The following is a 24949-nucleotide window of genomic DNA, read 5'->3' on the forward strand; positions in this document are numbered from 1 at the left end:
ACTCCAGAGTATACAAGCCCAACTGCTCCATTCTATCAACATATGACTGTCCTGCCATCCCAGGAATTAATCTCTTGAACCTATGCTGCACTCCCTCAATAGCAAGAACATCCTTCTTCAAAGTTGGAGACCAAAACTGCACACAATAATCCAGGTGTGGTCTCACTAGGGCCCTGCACAACTGCAGAAGGACCTCTGTGCTCCTATACTCAACTCCTCTTGTAACAAGGCCAACATGCCATTCGCTTTCTTCACTGCCTGCTGTACCTGCATGCTTACTTTCAGTGACTGATGAACAAGGACCCCAGATCTCGCTGTACTTCCCCTTTTCCAAACTTGACACAATTTAGATAATAATCTGCCTCCCTGTTTTTGCCACCAGTGGCACATTTATCCACATTAAACTGCATCTGCCATGCATCTGCCCACTCACCCAACCTGTCCAAGTCACCCTGCATCCTCATTGCATCATTCCCACAGTTCACACTGCCACCCAGCTTTGTGTCATCTGCAAATTTGCTAATGTTACTTATAATCCCTCCATCTAAATCATTAATGTATATTGTAAATAGCTGTGGTCCCATCAACGAACCTTGCGGTACCCCACTAGTCACTGCCTGCCATTCTGAAAGGGACCCGTTAATCCCTGCTCTTTGTTTCCTGTCTGCCAACCAATTTTCTATCCAAGTCAGTACCCTACCCCCAGTACCATGTGCTCTAAATTTGCCCACTATTCTCCTATGTGGGACCTTATCAAATGCTTTCTGAAAGTCCAGGTACACTATATTCACTGGCTCTCCCTTGTCCATTTTCCTTGTTACATCCTCAAATAATTCCAGAAGATTAGTCAAGCATGATTTCCCCTTCGTAAATCCATGCTGACTTGGACCGATCCTGTTACTGCTATCCAAATGTGCTGCTATTTCATCTTTTATAATTGACTCCAGCATCTTCCCCACCACCGATGTCAGGCTAACTGGTCTATAATTCCGTTTTCCCTCTCCCGCCTTTCGTAAAAAGTTGGATAACATTAGCAACCCTCCAATCCACAGGAACTGATTCTGAATCTACAGAACATTGTAAAATGATCACCAATGCATCCATGATTTCTAGAGCCACTTCCTTAAGTACCCTGGGATGCAGACCATCTGGTCCTGTGGATTTATCAACCTTCAGTCCCATCATTCTGCCCAACACCATTTCCTGCCTAATGAGAATTATTTGGCTTGATAGCACACTCCCTCTGGCAGTCGAAGAGAGAACAATTATTATGGCTGCTGTGTAGAGGAGAAGCTGAAGGGAATACACCAGGAAGTGGCATGGGAGGGCCACCATATAGAAGAGGCTGCCAGGAGCAGGCTGGACTGATCTCCTCCAAGAGTGAGAATTCTCACAGCATGGAGCAATGTTCTAAGAAGATATACCGGCCATGGCACGGTGGCGCAGCAGTAGAGATGCTACCTTACAGCGCCAGAGACTCGGTTCAATCCCGACGACGGGTGCTGTATGTACGGAGTTTGTACAATCTCCCTGTGACCTGCATGAGTTTTCCCTGGCATCTCCATTTACCTCCCACAAACCAAAGACGTACAGTTTTGTAGTTTATTGGCTTGATAAAATTGTAAATTGCCCCTAGCGTGTGTAGAATAGTGTTAATGTGCATGGATCGCTGGTTAGCGTGGAGTCGGTGGGTCAAAGGTCCTGTTTCTGCACTGTATCTCTAAACTAAACTAAAAGATATGTCCCAAGTGCGTTGCAATCACTACAAATACCAATCCCTTAAACACGCACAGACACTTCCTTCATCCACGCACTACGCCACAATCCACCATGACATATTGTGTCCTAACCCATCCTCATTTCCCCGTAAAATATCGAATTTCCAAACGTAGATAATGAAGAGGTGTCTCAATGTACAATATTTCCTTTTTCCAGGCTAACACAGAGAGGATTAAGAGGGGTAAAGAACTGCACAGGAAGGTTCCCTCACAAGTTCTGAGCCTCTCAGGGTTGGAGGAGACCATTCTTATCCACGTGGACAAAATAGGCTGTATTCTTTCACGTTCATAAGTTCTAGGAGCAGAATTATGCCATTTGGCCCAACAAGTCAACTGTGCCATTCGACCACGGTGGATCTATCATTCTCTCTCAACCACATTCTCTTGCCTTCTCCCCATAATCAGTTATAAAAGCACCCCAAGCTGCTGAGGGTTCTCCCGACGCCGGAGTACCATCACCCGGCGAGAACATCGGGCGCCGTGGCGGCGACTGTGGAGGCCTCAATAGGCCCGACTATGGGTGGACAAGAGGATGGGGACTGGTCTTTGTGCCTTCCCCCACAGTGGGAATCACTGTGGGGGGATGTTTTGATGTTTTGGTGTTGAATTTCTTTATGAATACTGTGTTGTATTTTTATTAGTGTGCTGCATGGACATCAGAATTTCCCCTGAATAAGGGGTTAATAAAGTATTTATCTATCTATCTAAAATAGTTAATGCTACAATTTAATTAAAGAATCAGTTTTTACATTGATCTTTCAATGGAAATTTATTTTTATTTTTTAATTCTACTTCCTATGCATTACTAATGCAGCATTGAGTAATTAATAAAGGATCATATTAATATGTGACAATATAAGTTAATTAGAAATACAAGAACATTAGATATAGGAGCAGGAAGGCCATTCATCCCCTTGTGCTGCTCCTTCATTCCACAAGATTTGCTGATCTTCTGCCTCAAGACTACTTTCTTGCCCTGTCCCACTTTCTTTGATTCTTCAAAGAAAGTTTTCCTTTTAGTTTTCTTCCAGAGATCCATTGATCATTGTTTTGAATGCAATGGATGACAAAGCTTTCACAAGTCTATGAGGTAAAGAACTGCATGGAGTAATTTCTTTGCTTGGCCTTTGGAAATGGTTTTCAACTGTGAATAAATTTCTCTTCACTACAGTCTTAAACTCGAGAGGATAGATGCCTGGACTATTCAACCTCTCATGTGGGACATCTGTTCAAATGACTTGATGTTGTGGCGACGTCTGATGGCTGGTATCCTAGACCTGCCAATACCAGGCCCTTGACCTTTTTCCTGCTTTTATCCACATTGACTGTAAGGCCAGTAATCTAATTCAAGGCTCCTTTTTTTTTTTAACGTAGGTTATGTATCTTTGTACCATATTACAGTGGAGTGCCTGATGACGTTATATATGGTTGTACTATGTTACAATAGCCTGCCTCTGTTATATATGGTTGTACTACTTTAGAGTGGATTGCTTGTTGATGCAATGGGTAGCAAATTAAAGGTTGTATTCCTATTCATAAAAAATAAAAACATTGGTGTTTTCCTTGCGGCTTTTACCCCTTCCCTTTTGTTACTTCACTGGAAAAGTGCAAATCTAAAAATATTGGGCTCCATACACTCCTGGAACTTCCAGCTTTTCACAAAAGATGCCTCAGAGAAACAAAGCCAATGATGCTCTTAGGCAAAGATGGACACAAAGTGCTGGAGTAACTCAACAGGTCAGGCAATAAATATCTCTGGAGAAAAAGGATGGGTGACGTTTCGGGATGGGACCTTTCTTTTTTTCTACATTTTGTATGCTCTTATGCAAACAGGCCACATAATGGACCATCCTCTAGTAAACCCTTAGTCGGTTAGAATTCTGATAAGTCAGATATGAATAACTTAACAACACTAAAAAGTGTTGGAGTAACTCAGCAGATCAGCATCTCAAGAACATGGATAGGTGAAATTTTAGGTTGGGACACTTGAAGAAGTCGATGTCTCATGTTCTCCAGCGATGCTTTTCTTTGTAATCCAGCAGCTGCAGTTCCTTATATCCATTAAAATGGTTAGCTGGGATAAAAACCCTGTGATAGCGCAAGTCTATGGTCAACTACTTGTTTATTCTTACCAAAAAAACAATTTTTGTTCCTCACTATAAAATAGTGTTATTTTAACGGTTCAATGCTACTTTACTGTGACATGTACTAGGCACAGTGAAATTCTCTTTTTTTGGCAAACAATTCAGTAAAATTCTTACTGTACATTGGAACAATCATACATAAGTACAAGAATGGCAAACTACACTGAGATAGTACACAAGATCTACCATGTTTCCATCTGTCCAGCTACATACTACACTAAGTTTATTTAGTGCCATTTGTTCTCAGTTCATGTTGTGATTAAAGCCAAGACGTACTGGGGAAAAACCAAAGATGTGATCCCAGATTTCATGTAAAAAGCAGCTGCCATTTCATCCAAATAACCAGTCCCTTTCAAGGATTCCTCGTTGATTGAAATGCTTTTGGCATTCTGCCACAGTTTTATGAGCTTTGTTTCTGATTCTAATTATCATTAAATGTTATCATCATTCAATCACCCCCCATCAATTTGTTTTAAATATATGAACGACATTGTTAACCCAATGTGTAAGATATATGGCAAAAGTAATTTCATTCCACGGACAATAATTGTTTTTCTTAAGCAGTCACCAATTAAGAAGTGTTTCATGTTAAGTAGTGTTTTGGGGAGAGAAAATTCCACAAAGAGGTAATTTGAAAAAAAAAAGCTCACCATGGCTTGGTTTGTGAACAGCTCTGCCCCAAACCACAAGAAATTGTAGGGAGTTGTAAATGTAGCCCAGTTCATCAAACAGCAGACTACCCACCATTGACTCCATCTACACTTCACGCTGGCTCGGAAAAGCGGCCAAAATAATTACAAATTTGTCACACCCCCCGTCATCCCTTCTACCCTGTTCCTGTCGGGCAGAAGATACAAAAGCATGAAGGTGCGCACCACTTGTAGCGTTTCTCCTCCTCCGTTATCTGGCTTCTGAATGGTTCTTCCATAAGCTCGGATACTGACAAATTCACCTCTATCCCTTTGTGTCATTAGATCTTGTCTCTGGAACAAGTGCGCCACAATGCTAAGAACTATATTCTGCACTCTGTATCTTCTCTTTAGTTCTACCTATTATACTTGAGTTTGACTTCAATGTACAGTATTATCTAATTTGTTTGTGTAGCATGCAGAACAAAGCTTTTCACTTTATTTTGGTACACATGGCAAAGATAAATCTAATCCTGAACATAAACCTACTGTAAGAATTCTGACTGCCCTTGTAAGTTTAGTTTAATTTAGAAAAAACGCATGGAAACAGGCCCTTTGGCCCATCGCACTGACCAACAATCTAGTTGTACACTTACCCATACACACTAGTTCAATGTTATCCCACTTTCCCATATTGCACACTATGGGCAATTTTATAGAAGCCAATTAACCTACAAATCTACACGTCTTTGGAATGTGGGAGGAAACTGGAGCACCCGGAGAAAACCCACGCAGGCACGGGGAGAACATACAAACACTGTACAGACAGCATCCGTAGTCAGGATCGAACCCGGCTGCTGTAAGGCAGCAACTTTATCGCTGCACTACTGTGCTTCCCTGCGACATTTTATTCATGAAGTTTTATTCAGAAAGTTATTTCATGAATAAAATATCTCTGTTAATACTTTAAATGATCAATTATCAACTATTTTCAGAATCCTGGAGACCAAATAACAGAGAATGCTGTGACATGGTGTCGGAAGTGCTGGCTGATCAAACTATGATCTACGACCTATTTAGACACAGGATCCCTTAACACTGAAATAACATTGGACTTGTGCCGAGCGACAATGAGATGTGTGGTTGAATTGAAACAATGCAGGAAGTAGTACACGAAACTGGCCTAAACAGCTGGATTTCCAGGCAATATCCCTATCTAAAGAATGAAAACTTACGAGGGAAGATTTCAAACTGTAAATCGGGTTGGTTCTGGCAGATAAACCAAAAATGATGATAGTAAAAATATTATTGTACCTCATTGATCACATTTGAAGAGAACTCTAGCAAACCATAACTAAACCTCAAATGAGACCCTGTAAAATGCATTTGATGCACTCCACCAAGAAATGAACACAGTTAATCTTTAACGGTTTGTTATACAGAACCGTGAGCAGGGAGAATCCTTCAATACCATTTTGATGGAGCTAAAATTGCCAGCAGATAATTGCAATTTCACAGATTTGAAGAAGTCACTTGAAAGAGGCTGGATCATGGGTGGAATCCACAACAGCAGCCTGAAGGAATGACAGCCACACAAAATGCTCCATTTTGGAAAATACATACAGACATGCAATGGAAGGGTGTGAAGGTTGGATGGCCAAAAGAAGGAAGTATATGCGATGACATGTGAGTTGTACAGAGGAGAACGTACAGATAAGCTTGTTTAGATGTTGCGTGTGCTGTAGCACCACATGAGTGGCTGAGGAGGCCACACCTTTGTATGGGACGTATGCATGACCTGGATAGATAAATGATTTCTGCCATTAGCTCATGATAACAAAATATCTTCATCACACACCAATGACTTACAACATTCCCCCCAACACCTGTGGTCATGGCTGAGTGTGTGGTCCAGATTGCTGGAGCAGCTGCCTCAGAAAGACCAGTGAGGAGGCTTGTTTGACCGAAGCAGATACTGGAGAATGCCCCACTGAATGCATAGAGTGAACAGCATAGCATGTCCGTAGGGAACTACAAATACTTACGGCTCTATTAAGATAGGACAGGTATCACCCAGGTATCTTAAGGACCGACAGATGGCACAATGGGCTAAGTGTTCGGCTGGCAACCGGAAGGTAGCCGGTTCGAATCCCGCTTGGAGTGCATACTGTCGTTGTGTCCTTGGGCAAGACACTTCACCCACCTTTGCCTGTGTGTGAATGTGTGTGAATGTGTGTGAGTGATTGGTGGTGGTCGGAGGGGCCGTAGGCGCAGATTGGCAGCCACGCTTCCGTCAGTCTGCCCCAGGGCAGCTGTGGCTATAGAAGTAGCTTACCACCACCGAGTGTGACTGAGGAGTGAATGAATAATGCGATGTAAAGCGCCTTGAGTATTAGAAAGGCGCTATATAAAATCCCATCCATTATTATTATTAGTATTTATGCCAATGAAAACCACACAGATTGGTGCACATATGGAATTTTTCTTTTGTCTTTCATTATGAAAGAAGGACATAATAGATATCATAGATATCATTCTTAGTTTAGAGATACAGTGAGGAAACAGGCCCTTCGGCCCGCTGAGTCCAAACCGGCCACCCATGCCCGCACATTAACACTATCCTACACACACGAGGAACAATTTACAATTTTACCAAGCTAGTTAGCCTACAAATCTGTACGTCTTAAGGTCATAAGGATTAGGAGTAGAATTAAGCCATTCGGCCCATCAAGTCTACTCCGCCTTTCAATCATTGCTGATGTATCTCTCCCTCCTAACCCCATTCTCCTGCCTTCTCCCCATAACCTCTGATACCTGTACTAATCAAGAATCTGTCTATCTCTGTCTTAAAAATATCCATTGATGTGGCCTCCACAGCCTTCTGTGGCAAAGCATTCCACAGATTCACCGCCCTCTGACTAAATAAATTTCTCATCATCTCCTTTCTAAAAGAACGTCCTTTAATTCTGATACTATGACCTCTAGTCCTAGGCTCTCCCTCTAGTGAAAACATCCTCTCCACATTCAATCTATCCAAGCCTTTCACTATTCTGTATGTTTCAATGAGGTGCCCCCTCAATCTTCTAAACTCCAGCGAGTAGAGGCCCAGTGCCGACAAACGCTCATCATAGGTTAACCTACTCATGGAGTGTGGGAGGAAACTGGAACACCTGGAGAAAACCCACATAGATCACGGGAGAACGTACAAACTCTATACAGACAGCACCCATAGTCAGGATCGAACCTGGGACTCTGATGCTGTAAGTCAGCAACTCTACTGTTGCGCTACCATGCTGTCATATCATTCTGTTGACAATCATAGTTCCTTTAATGCAATTATCCCCGATTACTTGCTGCTAAGGCCACACCAGTGTTTGGCAAAGGAATTGCAGATGCTGGTTTACACAAAGGATGCAAAGTGCTGGTGTAACTCAATGGGTAAAACAAAATCTCTGGAGACCATGGATTGGTGATGTTTCGCCTCAGGGCAATTCCTACTGGTTCTAAACCGAGGACGCTTCAAAGAAAGTAACTCTGAGGATGCTCGCTATGTAAGCTGTTTCATACCTTTGTTGGAAGCTTAAGTTAGTCATTATTTCCAATAACAGAGAGTGGATAAGGGAGATAATGAGACCTGGTGCACGTGACTATTTTGCATGTTTGTACTGTGCTATGGTAAATATGGTGGTATTTCAATTCCGAAATGTTTTGAATGATAAGGATGTAAGATTTGTGATAGAAAATTGATCATAAGAACATGTTTTCATTGGCAGTGCTGAATTGGATAACTATGGATCATGATAAGGAAACCAATGTCTTTAAATGTTCTTGTTTAAGAAGGAACTGCAGATGCTGGAAAATCGAAGGTACACAAAAATGCTGGAGAAACTCAGCGGGTGCAGCAGCATCTATGGAGCGAAGGAAATAGGCAACGTTTCGGGCCGAAACCCTTCTTCAGAAGGGGGGGGGGGGGGGGGGAGGTGGGTAGAAGAAAGGAAAAAGGAGGAGGATCTTTAAATGTTCTGTTGTTTGAACATATTGTTTGAAGAAAGGCTTGGATAGAGTGAATATGGAGAGAATGCTTCCACTAATGGGAGAGTCTAGGACCAGAGGCCATAGCCTCAGAATAAAAGGGTGTACCTTTAGAAAGGAGATGAGGAGGAATTTCTTCAATCAGCGGTTGGTGAATCTGTGAAATTCATTGCCACAGACGACTGTGGCAGTCAAGTCAACGGATATTTTTAAGGCAGAGATTGACAAATCTTTGATTAGTATGAGTGTCAGGGGTTATGGGGAGAAGGCAGGAAAATAGAGGTTGAGAGGGAAAGATAGATCAGCCATGATTGAATGGCGGATTAGACTTGATAGGCTGAATGGCCTATCTGCTCCTATAACTTATGAACATATAAAGTTCCAGTAAAGAAAACTAGACTCACCTCCTACATTGTTTTTGTAAGTGTTGTATAGTTCTTTTACACGCCTGTAACGGAAGGCTAGTTTTCTCATCCAATCGACTCCTCCTCTCACACCAGTTGCTAAGCAGAGGTTTGCACTGGTAGCTGCGGCATGGAATCCATCAGTTGCAAAACTGTAGGTACTGCAAATAGAGCCAAATAAGATGCAGTTTTCATCCAAATCCTTTAATGGCAATATTAATGTGTGACACCTTAAATCTTGTCCATCGTCCTACCTTAAATCTTGTCCATTGTCATCTGAAGACACATCATCTATATGAACTTGATCACATTCCTGTTAAAAGATGATTAAATCAATAAAGCACAAAAATCCTCCCTCCACTGAATTACAATTGTATTGTAATTTTAAATCAAGTGGAAATCAGCAGCTTTCGATAATGCTATTACATTCATACATTGCACTGCAAAATAAATTATGTAAGGTCAAAGACAATAACTGTGCAGCAATATACTGTAAGTCTCATAACATCGAAATATAATGCGTTTTATCATTAAAATTCTTCTAATGACATTAGCCGTTGATTTATTTTGCATTTATTATAGACAAAATTAAAACAACATTGGTCAGTGAAATGTATTCATTTATCAATTAATATTTATCTATTTAAAATTACATTGGCAAAAGGAAGCTAAGGTACACAAGGTTTTGTGAGAAAAAGAACGTACATAATTATAATTTAGCCCAGACATTCAATAGTTATATGATTGAAAATGCTCATTGGTAGGAATGAAACACGATGAAGACCTTTTCTGGACTATTGTGTCACTCAAAATCCAGCAGGATTTTTCCAGGAAAGAATTGTTTTTGTGTGTTGACACTACTTTAGCATGATGTGGTATCAACACTTATGGAACACTCCTTTTGGAGCTCTGTGGTTGAAATTAGTTTGTACTGTCCTGAGAGCAAAACCATAAGGTCACTCCAAGGATAACCACATTTGAACAGCACATCTGGGAGCTCGGATCTCACTAAAGAGTCTCTATGATTTGGGCCACATTGGCCTCATCCCTCACATCCTTTGGGAAGTACGGTGGTGTAGCGGTAGAGTTGCTGCTTCAAGAAAGAGTTAGATTTAGCGCTTAGGGCGGGGTGGAAGATTGCAACCTTCACGTGGTCCGCCCGGTTTTGACTAATGCAATCAACAAACAAATTTTGCACAAACAAATAAGATCAAATAGAACAAGTTGTCCTACAACTTTAGGCTGTGCACGCCATATGCAAGAAGAAGAAGAAGAAGAGCTCTTAGGGCTAATTGAATCAAGGGATATGGGGAGAAAAGCCAGAACAGGGTACTGATTTTGGATGATCAGCCATGATCATATTGAATGGCGGTGCTGGCTCGAAGAGCTGAATGGCCTAATCCTGCACCTATTTTCTATGATTCTATAGCGCCAGAGACTTGGGTTCGACCCTGACTACGGGTGCTGTCTGTATGGAGTTTGTGACCGCATGGGTTTTCTCCGGGTGCTCCGGTTTCCTCCCACATTCCAAAGACGTGCAGGTTTGTAGGATAATTGGCTTCAGTAAAAATTGTAAATTTTCCCTAGTGTGTAGGATAGTGTTAGTGTACGGGATCATTGGTTGGCAAGGGTCTATTTCCGTGTTGTGTCTCTAAACTAAACTAAACTTTGACTCCACCACTCCCAGGTCTGGGACCTAACCTGCAGTTCAGTTCACTCAAACATTTGATCTCCTGATGAGCTGATTGACTAGCCTCTGATGCTCCAAAGCCTTGTTTGTCTGACATTCTGATATCATTCACCCAAACCCCAATATCAATTACACAACTAACACCCTGGGACCCACTTCAAACCCTTTCCCATTCCTGGCCCTGATCCTCTGAAGGCAGTCCAGAGCTAACAGTACCCCACCTTCAAGCCCAGATCAGACCTCTAAGCATCGGGCCTGTCTGCATCATGATCTCCTACACCTGGACTCCATCTCCAAAAGTGTATTTTAATTCATGTGCTCTGCAGCAGTAAAGGGAAAAGTATAACAATGATTCAGCGGCATCTGAGGCTTTGGAGCAAACCCATAACAGTGGACCAAAATTTCCAGGATATTCTAAAAATAATAAATATAAGATCCTAGAATCTTAAAAAATTACAGCACTGAAAGAGGCCATTCAGCCCATCATGCCCATTCTGGACAAGAATAGATTATCAGTTACTTCCATGCACTATTATTGTTTGTTTGTTTTTATATGTCTGTGTGCATATATATATCTATATTTATACACACTGAACATTTTTGTTCTCGTTTATTATATTGTTCATAGAGTACTATGTTTACATATTCTGTTGTGTTGCTGCAAGTAAGAACTTGTAATTTCATTGTTCTATCTGGGACATATGACAATAAAACACTGTTGAATCCTGAACCAACTCCGCAGGTTATCCCTTCTTGAACTCACCAGACAAGACAGTATGCAACCAGAAGATGGCAGAATTGTTACATCTTTCACAACCATTGGATCATGTGCATTTTAAATATGTGGCAAAAATGATAGTTATTGTTTAACTCATAATTGTATTGTGGCAAGTAGAAGATAATCTATCATTGCTTAATGTGCATGATATTGTTTATCATATAATTTTTATTACAAAGAAGGCAGTCAATAATATAGTTAACATGCAGCCAGCTGAAATATGATTATGTAGTGCAAAATTGCATAATCTATTGCTGAATAGCAGAGTTAATTGAAACTGCTTAGGACATTAATAACTCCTTCTGATATCCGCCTGTACTCCCACAGCACTGAAATATTTCTTGCTGTGAACATTGCACTGGCATATGCAATTAGCATTATTCATTCAAAACACACAAGAAAATTAAACTACATGTCTGATCATGCCAGAAGCTTTCCAATATAGATATTTCTTTGTTCGTTGACCCATAAGCATAGGATGGTTACATGAGTGTGAATGCTATCTTGCAAGGCCAAAGATGCATTTTCATTGTCCTTTTACATTACTGCTGTCTGTTCAAGGAACCTGATACTTTGGAATGTCAGAATATTTCCATCGGAGGCTGAACGGAAAACTTGAAAGTTAGAACTTTATGTTAATGATGGTTAGTTATTAGAGGCCTGTAATGAATGAGTGCTGGGGTCTAATGTTCCGGACCATGACTAATAAAGTATCAGTGGTGTGGAACAGTGTACTGCTGTTTGCAAAATAAAAAGAGACCATCAACAAATCATTTTAATTTCTCAATCAAACTAAATGCCTGGTACTGCCTGACCTCAAACCCCAAGAGCTATATATCGTTCATATGGACCCAATAATTTACTACATATGAAACTGACCTCAGCACAGCTGAATCAATGAATGTTCTCCACATATAGGTGAGTAGAGATTAGAGTAACATTCTTGTACCAATAGCCAAATATGATGAGGTTAAGCAAATATGGTCCCAAGTGTCAAGTAACTGAATGTTTAATATACAAGACTAATGTCTTACTTAGTGTTTTTGGTTGAAAATTGCATATGAAAAAACATGGAGGAAAAATGAATAAACTGTTCTAAGTGCTGTAGCATGAAGTAGAGTTATTGTGAACCTTCTGATCAAGTATCATTTATGTGACACAACAAATATTAGCTCTTCACTATAACACTCACCACCACTGCTTACAGTATTTCTAACTCCCTCATTAACGCAGGAACCACATAAAAAAACGATTGTATGCTTTTTGTATCCTTCTCAATTGACAGCCTTATGGAGCGGTGATCTGCTGCAGTGAGCTGAAACACCGTGTAGCATACAGTATGTGGAAGAGTTGACAGAGGTGGAGGACGAGATTGATGGAGAGAGTTGGATTTCAGGTCAACGTGGGTACATGGAGACCCTGCTAATCCAGAGCACAGGGGAGCTCTGTAAGTGTGCCCTGGTTATTCTTAGTAGCAACTTATAAGTCATGTTGTTTTTGCAAGAGGCCTTTTTTAATAAAAGTTTGCTGTACTACAGCTCAGTTTGGCAGTTTGTAATAACAAGGAAGGCCTGGCAATATCAAAATCTGCTTCACTGTCTGGATTATGCAAGTGTGCACTGGTGCACTGCTGGAGTTTTCTTTATAACAGGCTGTGAGGAAGCCAGAGATTGAGCCGAAAGCAGGCTGTTCTGTACTTTATTTAGAGACTGACACGGCCGGCCAATGCAGCAGATTAGCAGTACAGAAATCTAATGTGAACACGGGAGACCCCGCATTAAGATTGTTCGGGTCACAGAATCCTGCTCTTACTCAATTCACAAATCACTTCTCGGAAATTTGAGATATGGGATAAAATTTGCTTTCACGAAAGTCAGGTACAAAAATAGAAAATAATTAAAAATAACTGTGGACCAGCGAGAAGCAAGTTCCAGTGGTCAGGGGGCAGGGGGCAGTGGTCAGGGGACAGGGGACAGCTCTGTTGCTTGTTGAGCAATTTCCAACATGAGATGCTTCTGGTGAGCACCTGTTGGATGTAATTTTCGAACGTGTCTACGCACAACTTGGCCCAGTGGTGCAGCTCGTAGAGCGGCTGCTCACAGCGTCAGAGACCCAGCTTCAATCCTGACTTCAGGTGCTGTCTGTGTGAAGTTTGCACGTTCTCCCTGGGTGACCACGTGGATACTCTAGTTTCCTCCAACATCCCAAAGTCGTGTGTGTTTGTCGGTTAATTGGCCTCTGTAAATTGCCCCCTAAGTCTGTAGGGAGTGGATGAGAAAGTCGGATAACATAGAACCAATGTGAACTAGTGTGATCTATGGTCAGCGTGGACTTGGTGGGCCAAAGGGCCTGTTTCCATGCTGTATCTTTAAACTAAACAAAAACTCCTTTTCCACCATCAATCCTGTAGCCAGAGTTGTGCCACATTTCCTGAATTCCAAGCCCATCCCAATGGGCAAAATCAACATTGCATTGATCAACATTTTTAGCCTTATTTCTCCATTTTCATGCACTTTCTCCTAATGTTGCTGCAGATGACAAAGAATGCAGAAACGGCTACATTGAAACTTGCCCTGACAGCAATTGATTACAAGCAACTGCACTTCTTGTACAGACTTAATGACTGCTTGTAAAGGTTGTCGTCAGTTGTTCCAAGTGATGAGGAGGGGAGGCGATCTTTTGAGCAGAAAACTACTTGCAGTTTTCCGGGATTTGGAGGAGATCCTAGAAGTTGATGCGTTCTCAGCTAGAGTCGAAAGACTTGAGGTATGGTCTAATATTCATCTTTGATAAAGGATCATATGGTTTGATAAACAGGTTTGTAAAGTAATTAAGGAGGGCATTAATTTCAGATAATGAAGATATTATTCAAGGAAACTTTAAGATATCTTTATACAGTACATGGGTTAAGATCATATTTTCCACGGTCATAATTACTGAAACAAATTCATGAATGAAAGTTGGATAAATATTTGAAAAGAGAGAGATTAAGGTGCGTTGTGTGGTAGTAAAATGTGATTAGTTTAGGCAACGCTTGACACAAACTTGTTGGTTTTGTTGATATGCTCCTTCACCACATTTTCAAAATCCGCCTCATTAAGTCTGATTTATCCAACTGCAGTATTTTTGTCGCTCGATCAGAAGGATGAGGGTTTAATGAGCACAAAACCTGAGTGATATTCTGGTTGTGCGCTGGGAGTGTTATGGACTGTCAGAAGCGCTATTGTTCACAGATCAAACCATAGCCTCCTTGGCTAGACACAAGAATGTGGGAAATCCCTTGGGACTGTTGGAATAGGGTATCTTTCCAGAACTTTTATCCCTCAACCAACATCTCCACTTATTACAGACAATCTGGCTTCTGCATTCCCCTTTTAAACAACAGTGACTACACTTTAAAAACATATTGTTGGCCGTAGGCACTTTGGGATGTAAAATGAAATGAGAAGGTGCTATATCCTTGCAGCTACTTTATATTTCCCCAGGTGCTTTGGGTCAAGACCCTTCTACAGGGGCTGAAGGCATTTGTGTATTTTTGTGTAAACCAGCATCTGCAGTTTCTTGTTTCTACGAATAGAAGCCAGCTTGTTCCTCTCCGTGGGAAGGTGCACAATGTCTGCAGCATAACATCATGTCGTCAGGAATTAAAGTTGAACTGGAAAACGTTCAAGGAATGGTACAATATGCAAGAGAAATAGGGGTTGCATCATGCTCCAGGGGGTCAACGAAAGAGCGTTCTCCTTGCGGCCCTCTTTCCACCAATCTTTCCACCACCACGCACAAGAAGCACCAGACGGACACCATTGTATGCAGATGCTGAGAAGTGTGTTCAGCTCTGTGTGTGGACTCCATAAGAAGAAGATGCTCCAGTACAGGATGTGGAGAGGTACAGGATGTGGAGAGGAGGGGTACAGGATGTGGAGAGGAGAGGTACAGGATGTGGAGAGGAGAGGTACAGGATGTGGAGAGGAGAGGTACAGGATGTGGAGAGGAGAGGTACAGGATGTGGAGAGGAGAGAGGTAATGTCCACAGGGTACCACCGGACCTGCCACATTGAGCTCAGAAGGGGAAGAGGAGATTGACAGATTCTGGATTAGCCAGGGTGTCAGGGGTTATGGGGAGAAGGCACGAGAATAGGGTTGAGAGTGAAAGATAGATCTACCACGATTGAATTGTGGAGTAGACTTGATGGGCCAAATGGCCTAATTCTGCTCCTATCACTTATGAACATGAACTTATTGATACCGTGGTGTTAATCCTCAAAGTATTTCTACTGCTGAGTCAGTCGTCACATTGGATCAACTTGAGCTCTATAGTTCCTAGATAACAGGGAGTACAGAACCATTAGATACAGGAGGAATGAGAAAAGAGCAGATTGTTGATCTAAAATGCCTTTTGAAACAAGGCTAATTTTAATTGATATTGAAATTAACTAACATGACATTGCTGCAAACACCAAGGGCTTATTTGTTCTAGTCTCAAAACTAGCACTTCCTCCGTTTATTGAATAATAATAAATATGTGGCATCACATAATGCTCAGGCATGTGCATTCATCTCTGGCATCTAATTTAACCTACTACAGCTGATGCCTAAATTTTCCATTCAATTTCATTCAATTCAATTAGCATCTGTGTGCTAGGATTACATTTAATTTGCTGAAAGGATTTCAGTACCATGGCTTGTCATTTGCTCTGTTTCCTTGCTCTCTTCCTTTGTAACAATGGCTTTGACTAATTCCTGAAACTCTGTTAAAGCCCTTGATTGTTTACTCTCTGTGGTGCCAATGAGTTATTTAGCCGATTTATTTTACTGTTGTTCTATTCATTTAATTACAATCACCTATTCTTCTGCAGCCGTTCATTTCCATTGTTGCATAATGTATGGCAAATACATTATTTACTTGTGTACAGGGGAATACTCTGCAGAGTTAAGTGAAGCTACTACCATGAATAGTTAATAGCCATGTTCCCCCTCTGAGCCTCACTCAAACAGGATTGATGTGTAACTGATACCGGATTCTTCCAAGTCCAAAACATCCAGTACAGAGCATACTGCCATCTTTAACCTAAAAATTATTACTCATTTTCTACTTGGATTCTGTCAGATGGGCTCCTCGCAATTTGTTCTGTGGCCTGGGTGCAATAGCATTCTTAAATCAGGAACGGGGTACTGATTTTAGATGATCAACCATGATCATATTGAATGGCGGTGCTGGCTCGAAGGGCCGTATGGCCTATTCCTGCACCTATTTTCTATCTTTCTATGTTTTATTGAGTTTTTGCCCTTCTTCTGTAACGCCTGAGTAAACGTCTTGGCTGAGAACCGGCAAAAGGAATCCAACAAGCAGGCAAACTTGAGGGTCAGGCAAAGCTGGAACTTGAACTAATGGCCTCCTGGCTGAACGCCAAAGGCTTAACTAAGTTAGCTATAGGGCAAAAGCTCTGCAATCTATTTAATCTTTTTTATCAAAATCATACATTCACTGACAATTTATTCTAAATCTGATATTCCAGCTATCTGGTGCGAATGGAACACAGAGTCTTTCTGTTTTCCAAATGGAATGAAAAATTTGCTCCGAATTACTAAAGTAATTTACCATCTGCAAAACAACACACATTTTAATGACAGTTGTATCAATCAGCACAATATCATTTGAGAAAACAGATACAATTCACATTTTTCCTTCAATCGTTAAAAACAAACCTTTCATTAATCTCAGCAAAATATGAAAGTTGGCACGTTTGCAATAAAACTGAAAGATATATTTTGGAAACTTCTGACCATTAAAACAAATTCTGTAGTTGTTAAAATGTTGGTACCTCTAGATCATTGAAAAATAAATGTGTGTCGGCCAGATTGAAAATCATTTCTTCCATTCGCAGTCCAAGTGTAACAGCCATTGGTGGGTCCTGAAAAATAAACGTTGCCATCAGAAACTGTACTGCTTTTCAACTTTGTGGGATCGTTATATTGTATGGTTAGTTCATATAATTAACGAGAGCGCGGAAGAGACCTGAAACAGCACTGCAGTCTTTACCACGTACATTTACTGGAATAGTTTCTTTCAAAACCATGTACGACTTCCTTCATTAAAAGAGAATGTAATAACTAAAGTCATTCCTTTTATCAAAAAGTAAATTTATAAAATGTGGATTACAAACATGTCTGAGACGCTACATCTTGAAAATATTAGACTTGTCTTAGCAGAAAAAACAGAGATTTTTCGAAGACATGGACACCATTCATTGATTTATTACAAGGATAGTATGGTGCAACACAATTTTGGAGTTGAATCTAATTACGGGTTGGGTGATGGGTGGGGAGGGATGTGAGGCAGGTATATCATCACCTTTTGTTTTCTTTCTGTTTTTGTCTTTTTATTTCTCTACGCTTTTCTTATTTCTTTTACGTACTCACTCTTTGGCTACACCACTTTGGTAGTCTAGGGGTTCTATCCTTGCACATCCACTTTTTCTCTTTCTTGCTTTTTCTCCCTTCTTTTCTCTTGACTTTAACTAAAATTCAAACTGAAGCTGTACAATAAGTGTATTATGTCATATGCCGCTGGTTATATTTTTGTACACTACTTCTAATAAATAAAAAGTAAATTTATGTTAAAGGTGAGTCACATTATCTTGATTCAGAAATCAACTCCCAGGAACGCACTATTGAAACTGTGCAACTCTTGTAGCGTCAGAAGATAGACACAAAATGCTGTGATAGTAACTCCGAGGGTCAGGCAGCGTCTCTGGAGAAAAGGAATAGGTGACGTTTCGGGTCGAGACCCTTCTTCAGACTGAGAGTCGGGGGAGAGGGAAACTAGAGGTTTGGAAAGGTACAAGGAACTTGTAACATCAGATTCTTTCAAAATATAGGTGGCGGATTTACTAATGAGAATGTATTTACAACAACAGTACAGAATTTCCTGTGAGGCTTCCAGAGAAGCACTACAATGCCCTACAATGCTATTTACATGCTTCAATACATTTCACACTGCTGGGCTCAAATTGAGATATGAGGCAAACCAACAAAGCTTGAACCACTTTTGTCATTCTGCCAGTTGGGGAAGGGGGGGGGGGGGGGGAGGGGAGGAGGGGGGGGGGGGGGGGGGGGGGGGGGAGGATACAAACTGGAAATATAAAGATGGAGTTAAAGGGAAAGAGAGTATAAGAAAAGTTAAGAAAGACACCAGAATTAACAGGGCAGAAAGCTCTGGAAGGGATAGGGGAATATGGCCAAGTGAAATGGGAATCGATGTGAAAGGTGAGGGGAGTAATGGATTAAAAGTATTATATATGAATGCACAAAGTATAAGAAATAAAGTGGATGAGCTTGAGGCTCCGTTAGAAATTGGCAGGTTTGACTTTGTGGGAATTACAGAGACATGGCTGCAAGAGGGCCAGGACTGGGAAGCGAATATTCAAGGGTATACGTCCTATCGAAAAGACAGACAGGTGGGCAGAGGGGGTGGTGTAGCTCTGTTGGTGAGGAATTAAATTCAGTCCCTTGCGAGGGATGACATCAGTATGTAGAGTCAGTATTGTAAGGGTAAAAAGACCCTAATGGGATTTATCTACAGGCCCCAAACAGTAGCCTGGATATAGGGTGCAAGTTGAAACAAGAGTTAAAATTGGCACGTCGCAAAGGTAATGCTACGGTTGTTATGGGAGATTTCAACATGCAGGTAGACTCGGAAAATCAGGTTGGTTCTGGACCCCAAGAAAGGGAGTTTGTGGAGTACCTCTGAGATGGATTCTTAGAGCAGCTTGTATTGGAGCCTACCAGGGAGAAGGCAATTCTGGATTTAGTGTTGTGTAATGAACCGGATTTAATAAGGGAACTCGAGGTAAAGGAGCCATTAGGAGGTAGTGACCATAATATGATAAGTTTTAATCTACAATTTGAGAGGGAGAAGGGAAAATCTGAAGTGTCAGTGTTACAGTTGAATAAAGGGGACTATGGGGCCATGAGGGAAGAGTTGGCCAAAGTTGACTGGAAAGATACCCTGGTAGGGATGACAGTGGAACAACAACGGCAGGTATTTCTGGGAATAACACAGAAGGTGCAGGATCAGTTCATTCCAAAGAGGAAGAAAGATTCTAAGGGGAGTAAGGAGCGACCGTGGCTGACAAGGGAAGTCAAGGACAGTATAAAAATAAAAGAGAAGAAGTATAACATAGCAAAGAATTGCAGGAAGCCAGAGGATTGGGAAAGTTTTAAAGAGCAACAGAAGATAACTAAAAAGGTAATACGGGAAGAAAAGATGAGGTACGAAGGTAAGCTAGCCAAGAATATAAAGGAGGATAGTAAAAGCTTCTTTAGATATGTGAAGAAGAACAAATTAGTTAAGGCCAAAGATGGACCCTTGAAGACAGAAACAGGTGAATTTATGATGGGGAACAAGGAAATGGCAGACGAGTTGAACAGGTACTTTGGATCTGTCTACATGAATGAAGACACAAACAATCACCCAGATGTACTAGTGGCCAGAGAACCTTGGGTGACGAAGGAACTGAAGATAATTCACATTAGGCAGGAAATCCCCAAGGCCTGATGGTCTGCATCCCAGAGTACTTATGGATGTGGCTCTAGAAATCGTGGATGCATTGGTGATCATTTTCCAATGTTCTATAGATTCAGGATCAGTTCCTGTGGATTGGAGGGTAGCTAATGTTAACCCACTTTTTAAGAAAGTTGGGAGAGAGAAAACGGGTAATTATAGACCAGTTAGCCTGACAACGGTGGTGGGGAAGAGGCTGGAGATAATTATAAAAGATGAAATAGCGGCACATTTGGATAGCAGTAACAGGATCGGTCCGAGTCAGCATGGATTTACGAAGGGGAAACCATACTTGACTAATCTTCTGGAATTTTTTGAGGATGTAACTAGGAAAATGGACAAGGGAGAGCCAGTGGATGTTGTGTACCTAGACTTTCAGAAAGCATTTGATAAGGTCCCGCATAGGAGATTAGTGGGCAAAATTAGGGCACATGGTATTAGGGGTAGGGTACTGACATGAATAGCAAATTGGTTGGCAGACAGGAAACAAAGGGTAGGGATTAACGGATCCTTCTCAGAATGGCAGGCAGTGACTAGTGGGGTCCCGTAAGGCTCGATGCTGGGACAGAAGCTTTTTACAATATACATTAATGATTTAGATGAAAGGATTAAAAGTAGCATTAGCAAATTTGCAGATGACACAAAGCTGGGTGGCAGCGTGAACTGTGAGGAGGTGCTATGAGAATGCAGGTTGACTTGGACAGGTTGGGTGAATGGGCAGATGCATGGCAGATGCAGTTTAATGTGGATAAATGTGAGGTTGTCCACTTTGGTGACAAAAACAGGGATGCAGATTATTATCTGAATGGTGTCAAGTTGAGAAAAGGGGAAGTACAACGAGATCAGGGGGGGTCTTTGTTCATCAGTCACTGAAAGTAAGCATGCAGGTACAGCAGGCAGTGAAGAAAGCTAACGGCATGTTGGCCTTCATATCAAGAGGAATTGAGTGTAGGAGCAAAGAGGTCCCTAGTGGGACCACACCTGGAGTATTGTGTGCAGTTTTGGTCTCCAAATTTGAGGAAGGACATTCTTGCTATTGAGGGAGTTCAGTGTAGGTTCACGAGGTTAATTCCTGGGATAGCAGGACCATCATATATTGATAGAATGGAGCGGCTGGGCTTGTACACTCTGGAGTTTAGAAGGATGAGAGGTGTTCTTATTGAGACGTATATTAACGGATTGGACACGCTAGAGACAGGAAACATGTTCCTGATGTTCGGGAGTCCAGAACCAGGGGCCACAGTTTAAGAATAAGGGGTAGGCCATTTAGAACGGAGATGAGGGAAAACTTTTTCACCCAGAGAGTTGTGAATCTGTGGAATTCTCTGCCTCAGAATGCAGTGGAGGCCAATTCTCTGGATGCTTTCAAAAGAGAGTTAGATAGAGCTCTTAAAGATAGCGGAGTCAAGGGATATGGTGAGAAGGCAGGAACGAGGTACTGATCGTGGATGATCAGCCATGATCACATTAAATAGCGGTGCTGGCTTGAGGGGCCAAATGGCCTACTCCTGCACCTATTGTTTATTGTCTATTGACTTTACTGAACCTTATCTTGCACTAAATATTATTCCCTTTATCCTGTACCAGTACAATGTGGACAGCTTAATTCGCTGACTGGATAGCAAGCAACAAAATGCTTGCATGGTACATACTTGTCACCATAAACTAAACTAAAATAAATGTGAAATTATGTACAGATTTTAGCTGTAACAGGCAAAATTATAATTTTTCTGCACTTATTTTGTAAGTTTGCCAACAAATGTTAAATCTCTCCGTAAGATTTGCTTTGTATTCTTATTCATTGTATTTGTATTTTCTGTTTCATGTTTGTTTATGGCCTTGATATTCATCACTTTAACTGTTGAACTGTTTCCATGAGTGGATATTGTTATACAGGCTATTGCCTGATATTGGTGATCGGATGACCTGTCAGGATGATGGAGATCATGTTCCCACTAACATCACCTAGCTGTTGATGTTTAAGAAAGAACTGCAAACGCTGGAAAAGTCGAAGGTAGACAAATATGCTGGAGAAACTCAGCGGGTGAGCAGCATCTATGGAGCGAAGGAATAGGTGACGTTTCAGGTCGAGACCCTTCTTCAGTCTGAAGCAGGGTTTCGGGACCTGAAACATCACCTATTCCTTCGCTCCATAGGTGCTGCCTCACCGGCTGAGTTTCTCCAGCATTTTTGTCTACCTTCCTGTTGAGGGTCACCAAGCAGCTTCTCTTAAGAATGTGACTTCTCTGGCTGCTGCAAGGTTTACTTTAAAACCACCGACAGTCAGTGGGCTGCAGCCTTTCAATGGCAACACTGGGCTTGAACTTCTCAGAAACTCTTGGGCCATCTAATTCACATGGCAGATCATGACCTGGGTGATTGGCTGATGCCTGTAGGAAATATGGCATACTTTGGTGAATTTGATCATTGCTTTGGGATGTTTATTTTTAGTTTTTGCTTTGTGGCCAGGTGGACGGCATGCTATTCAGCAACTGAGAGAAATTCAAGGGTAGACATTCATTAAATGGGGAATTGGGATTTATTTAGCAGCATTACAGCTGGCTGGCTTTCTTACAGTCGATATGGGTAAAAAAATCCCAGTTTAGGTTCTTTCCTGATTCTTCCCTTCTGTCCATTGTTGTTCCCTTTCACATTGGCAAACTGGTGCAGCTTACTGCAGGTTACCACAGATGAGGGGGTGGGGGGGGGGGGAACCTCATTGAAACATCCCAAATAGTGAAAGGCCTGGATGGAGTCGATGTGGAGGCGATGTTTCCGCTAGTGGGAGAGTCTAGGACCAGAGGTCATAGCCTCAGAATTAAGGGACATTCCTTTCGGAAGATGAGGTGGAATTTCTTTAGTCAGAGGGTGGTGATTCTATGGAATTCAATGCCACTGATGGCTGTGGAGGCAAAGTTAGTGGATATTTTTAAGGCTGAGATAGATAGATTCTTGATTAGTATGAGTGAAAGCTGGAGAATGGGGTTCAGAGGGAAAGACAGATCAGCCTTGATTGAATGACGGAGTAGACTTGATGGGCCAAATGGCCTAATTCTGCACCTATCACTTATGAACTTATCTTGACATCCACTTTGCTGAATACTACTGGGCTCCTCCAGAGACTCAAGGCAGTGAAACCGTCACCAATTGTAAATGGTCTGCTCCATCACACCTTGTTTCCCAGCCTGGCATTTGCTGCATATGTGCTGCCCACTTGCACGAGTGTTGTGCGCTGAAGTGAACGACCGTGCCATCATTGCATAACCTTTGCTGGCCAGATCTGTCAAATATATGAACACACACAGCAGACTGCCACTTAACTGGCTAGTACTCGGATGCATGAAAGCACAAAGCCTCAGCCATTTGAACAGCAGCTGGCAACGCATTCGAACCGTACTCTAACGCTGCTGCTGTGGATGCAGCAATTTGTTGATTGTAGAGAGGAAGTTCTTCTCTGTAGCTCCTCTCTGAGGTGTAGGTGTACAGGCATCCTCTGACAATGCTTCTACCTTCACCTTCTAGGTGTCTGGCTGGTTCTCTGTGCTCTACATTCATTCTACCTGTCGTATGTACATCAGGGATGCCTTGGTAATGTACCCAGTTCATGGAGCAACTGATTATGTGGAAGCCTTGATTTCAGGATACAGCACATCTCAGCAATTTCCACATCACCCTCTCCAAATGTTAATAGAAGATTTGAAAGATTTCTAGAGAGCACCAAGTGCTTGTAGAAACATCACAACCAGTAATGAAAATCAATCCGCAATCAATTTGATTATAATTTCATAAGATCATAAATTCATGTTATAGGAGCAGAATTAGGCGATTTGGCCCATCACGTCTACTCCGCCATTCAATCATGGCTGATCTATCTTTCTCTCTTAACCCCATTCTCTTGCCTTCTCCCCATGACCCCTGAAACCTGTTTTAATTTATTTAATTGTGATGGGTTGGGATTGGGTTAGTGAAGGGACGTGGGGATGGGAGACCTATTGCCTGACTGCACTGAACATGCACTCAGCTGCAAAAGGTTAGAATACTCATTTCCAAATGACAATGCTGCGGTGAATCAGCATTGAAAGTCCCTACCTTCCAACCTATCAGCTAAACCATTGATTTTCTCACTCTGACCACTCGCACACCATTCCCCACAAACCTCCCGATACTGATGGACTCCCGACTGCTGAACACAACCTTCCGGCAACAATCCCAGTTAGCTGGCCTTCGCCCCATACTGGCACGATGGCGCAGGGGTAGAGATGCTGCCTTTCAGCACCAGAGACTCAGATTCAATTCTGACTACGGGTGGTATCTGTACGGAGTTTGTACGTTTTCCATGTGCCTATGTGGGTTTCCCCCAGATGCTCCACTTTCCTCACACATTCCAAAGACATGCGGGGTTGTAGGTTAATTGGCTTCAGTAAAAATTGTAAATTGCCCCTAGTGTGTAGGATGGTGCTGGTGTACGGGGATCACTGGTCGGCGCGGACTCAGTGGGCCAAAGGGCTTGTTTCCCCGCTGTATCTCTAAACTAAACTAAACCTCTTTTTCCCCATGACCCTCATTGTTTGGTAATGATCGTGGGCTTCTCAATCTCTGGGTCTACCCCTGACCCCTGTGCCTCTCTCAGCCTCTCTCAGCCTCTCTCCTCCCACCATAGCCCAGGACCTGCCACACATGAAGCCAATTCAGTCACTTCACGGCAGCCTGCAAATAGAATGGTTGTCCTCCTGTACATGGTGGACAAACCAGCCTCTACAGATGCTGCCTGATCGTCAGCCGTATAACTTCAATCAGCAAAAGTGCTCGGCCATAACTAAGTTTCAAAGCAGAATGTTCAGCTTTGTGTCTCAGAAGAGTGGTGTAAACAGAAACATAGACAATAGATGCAGGAGTAATCTCAATAGATGCAGGACCCTAATTAGCATAGA

The 24949-nt window shown here is 41.9% G+C and overlaps 1 protein-coding gene across 47 annotated transcripts in view; it reads right to left on the bottom strand.

The window, feature by feature from the left end:
• eya4 (EYA transcriptional coactivator and phosphatase 4) overlaps nucleotides 1-24949 on the bottom strand; it is a 428629-nt gene that overhangs the window by 24011 nt on the left and 379669 nt on the right. For all 47 annotated transcript variants that reach the window (XM_033020875.1, XM_033020872.1, XM_033020887.1 and 44 more), the window contains 3 exons: nucleotides 17278-17367; nucleotides 9242-9300; nucleotides 8988-9148 (listed from right to left, as the gene is read on the bottom strand). In XM_033020875.1, the coding sequence (XP_032876766.1) occupies nucleotides 8988-9148; nucleotides 9242-9300; nucleotides 17278-17367 (310 nt within the window). The remainder of the gene's footprint in view (nucleotides 1-8987; nucleotides 9149-9241; nucleotides 9301-17277; nucleotides 17368-24949) is intronic.

Source organism: Amblyraja radiata, chromosome 5 (genome assembly GCF_010909765.2).
Source record: "Amblyraja radiata isolate CabotCenter1 chromosome 5, sAmbRad1.1.pri, whole genome shotgun sequence".
In the NCBI taxonomy this organism is placed as follows: Eukaryota; Metazoa; Chordata; class Chondrichthyes; order Rajiformes; family Rajidae; genus Amblyraja; species Amblyraja radiata.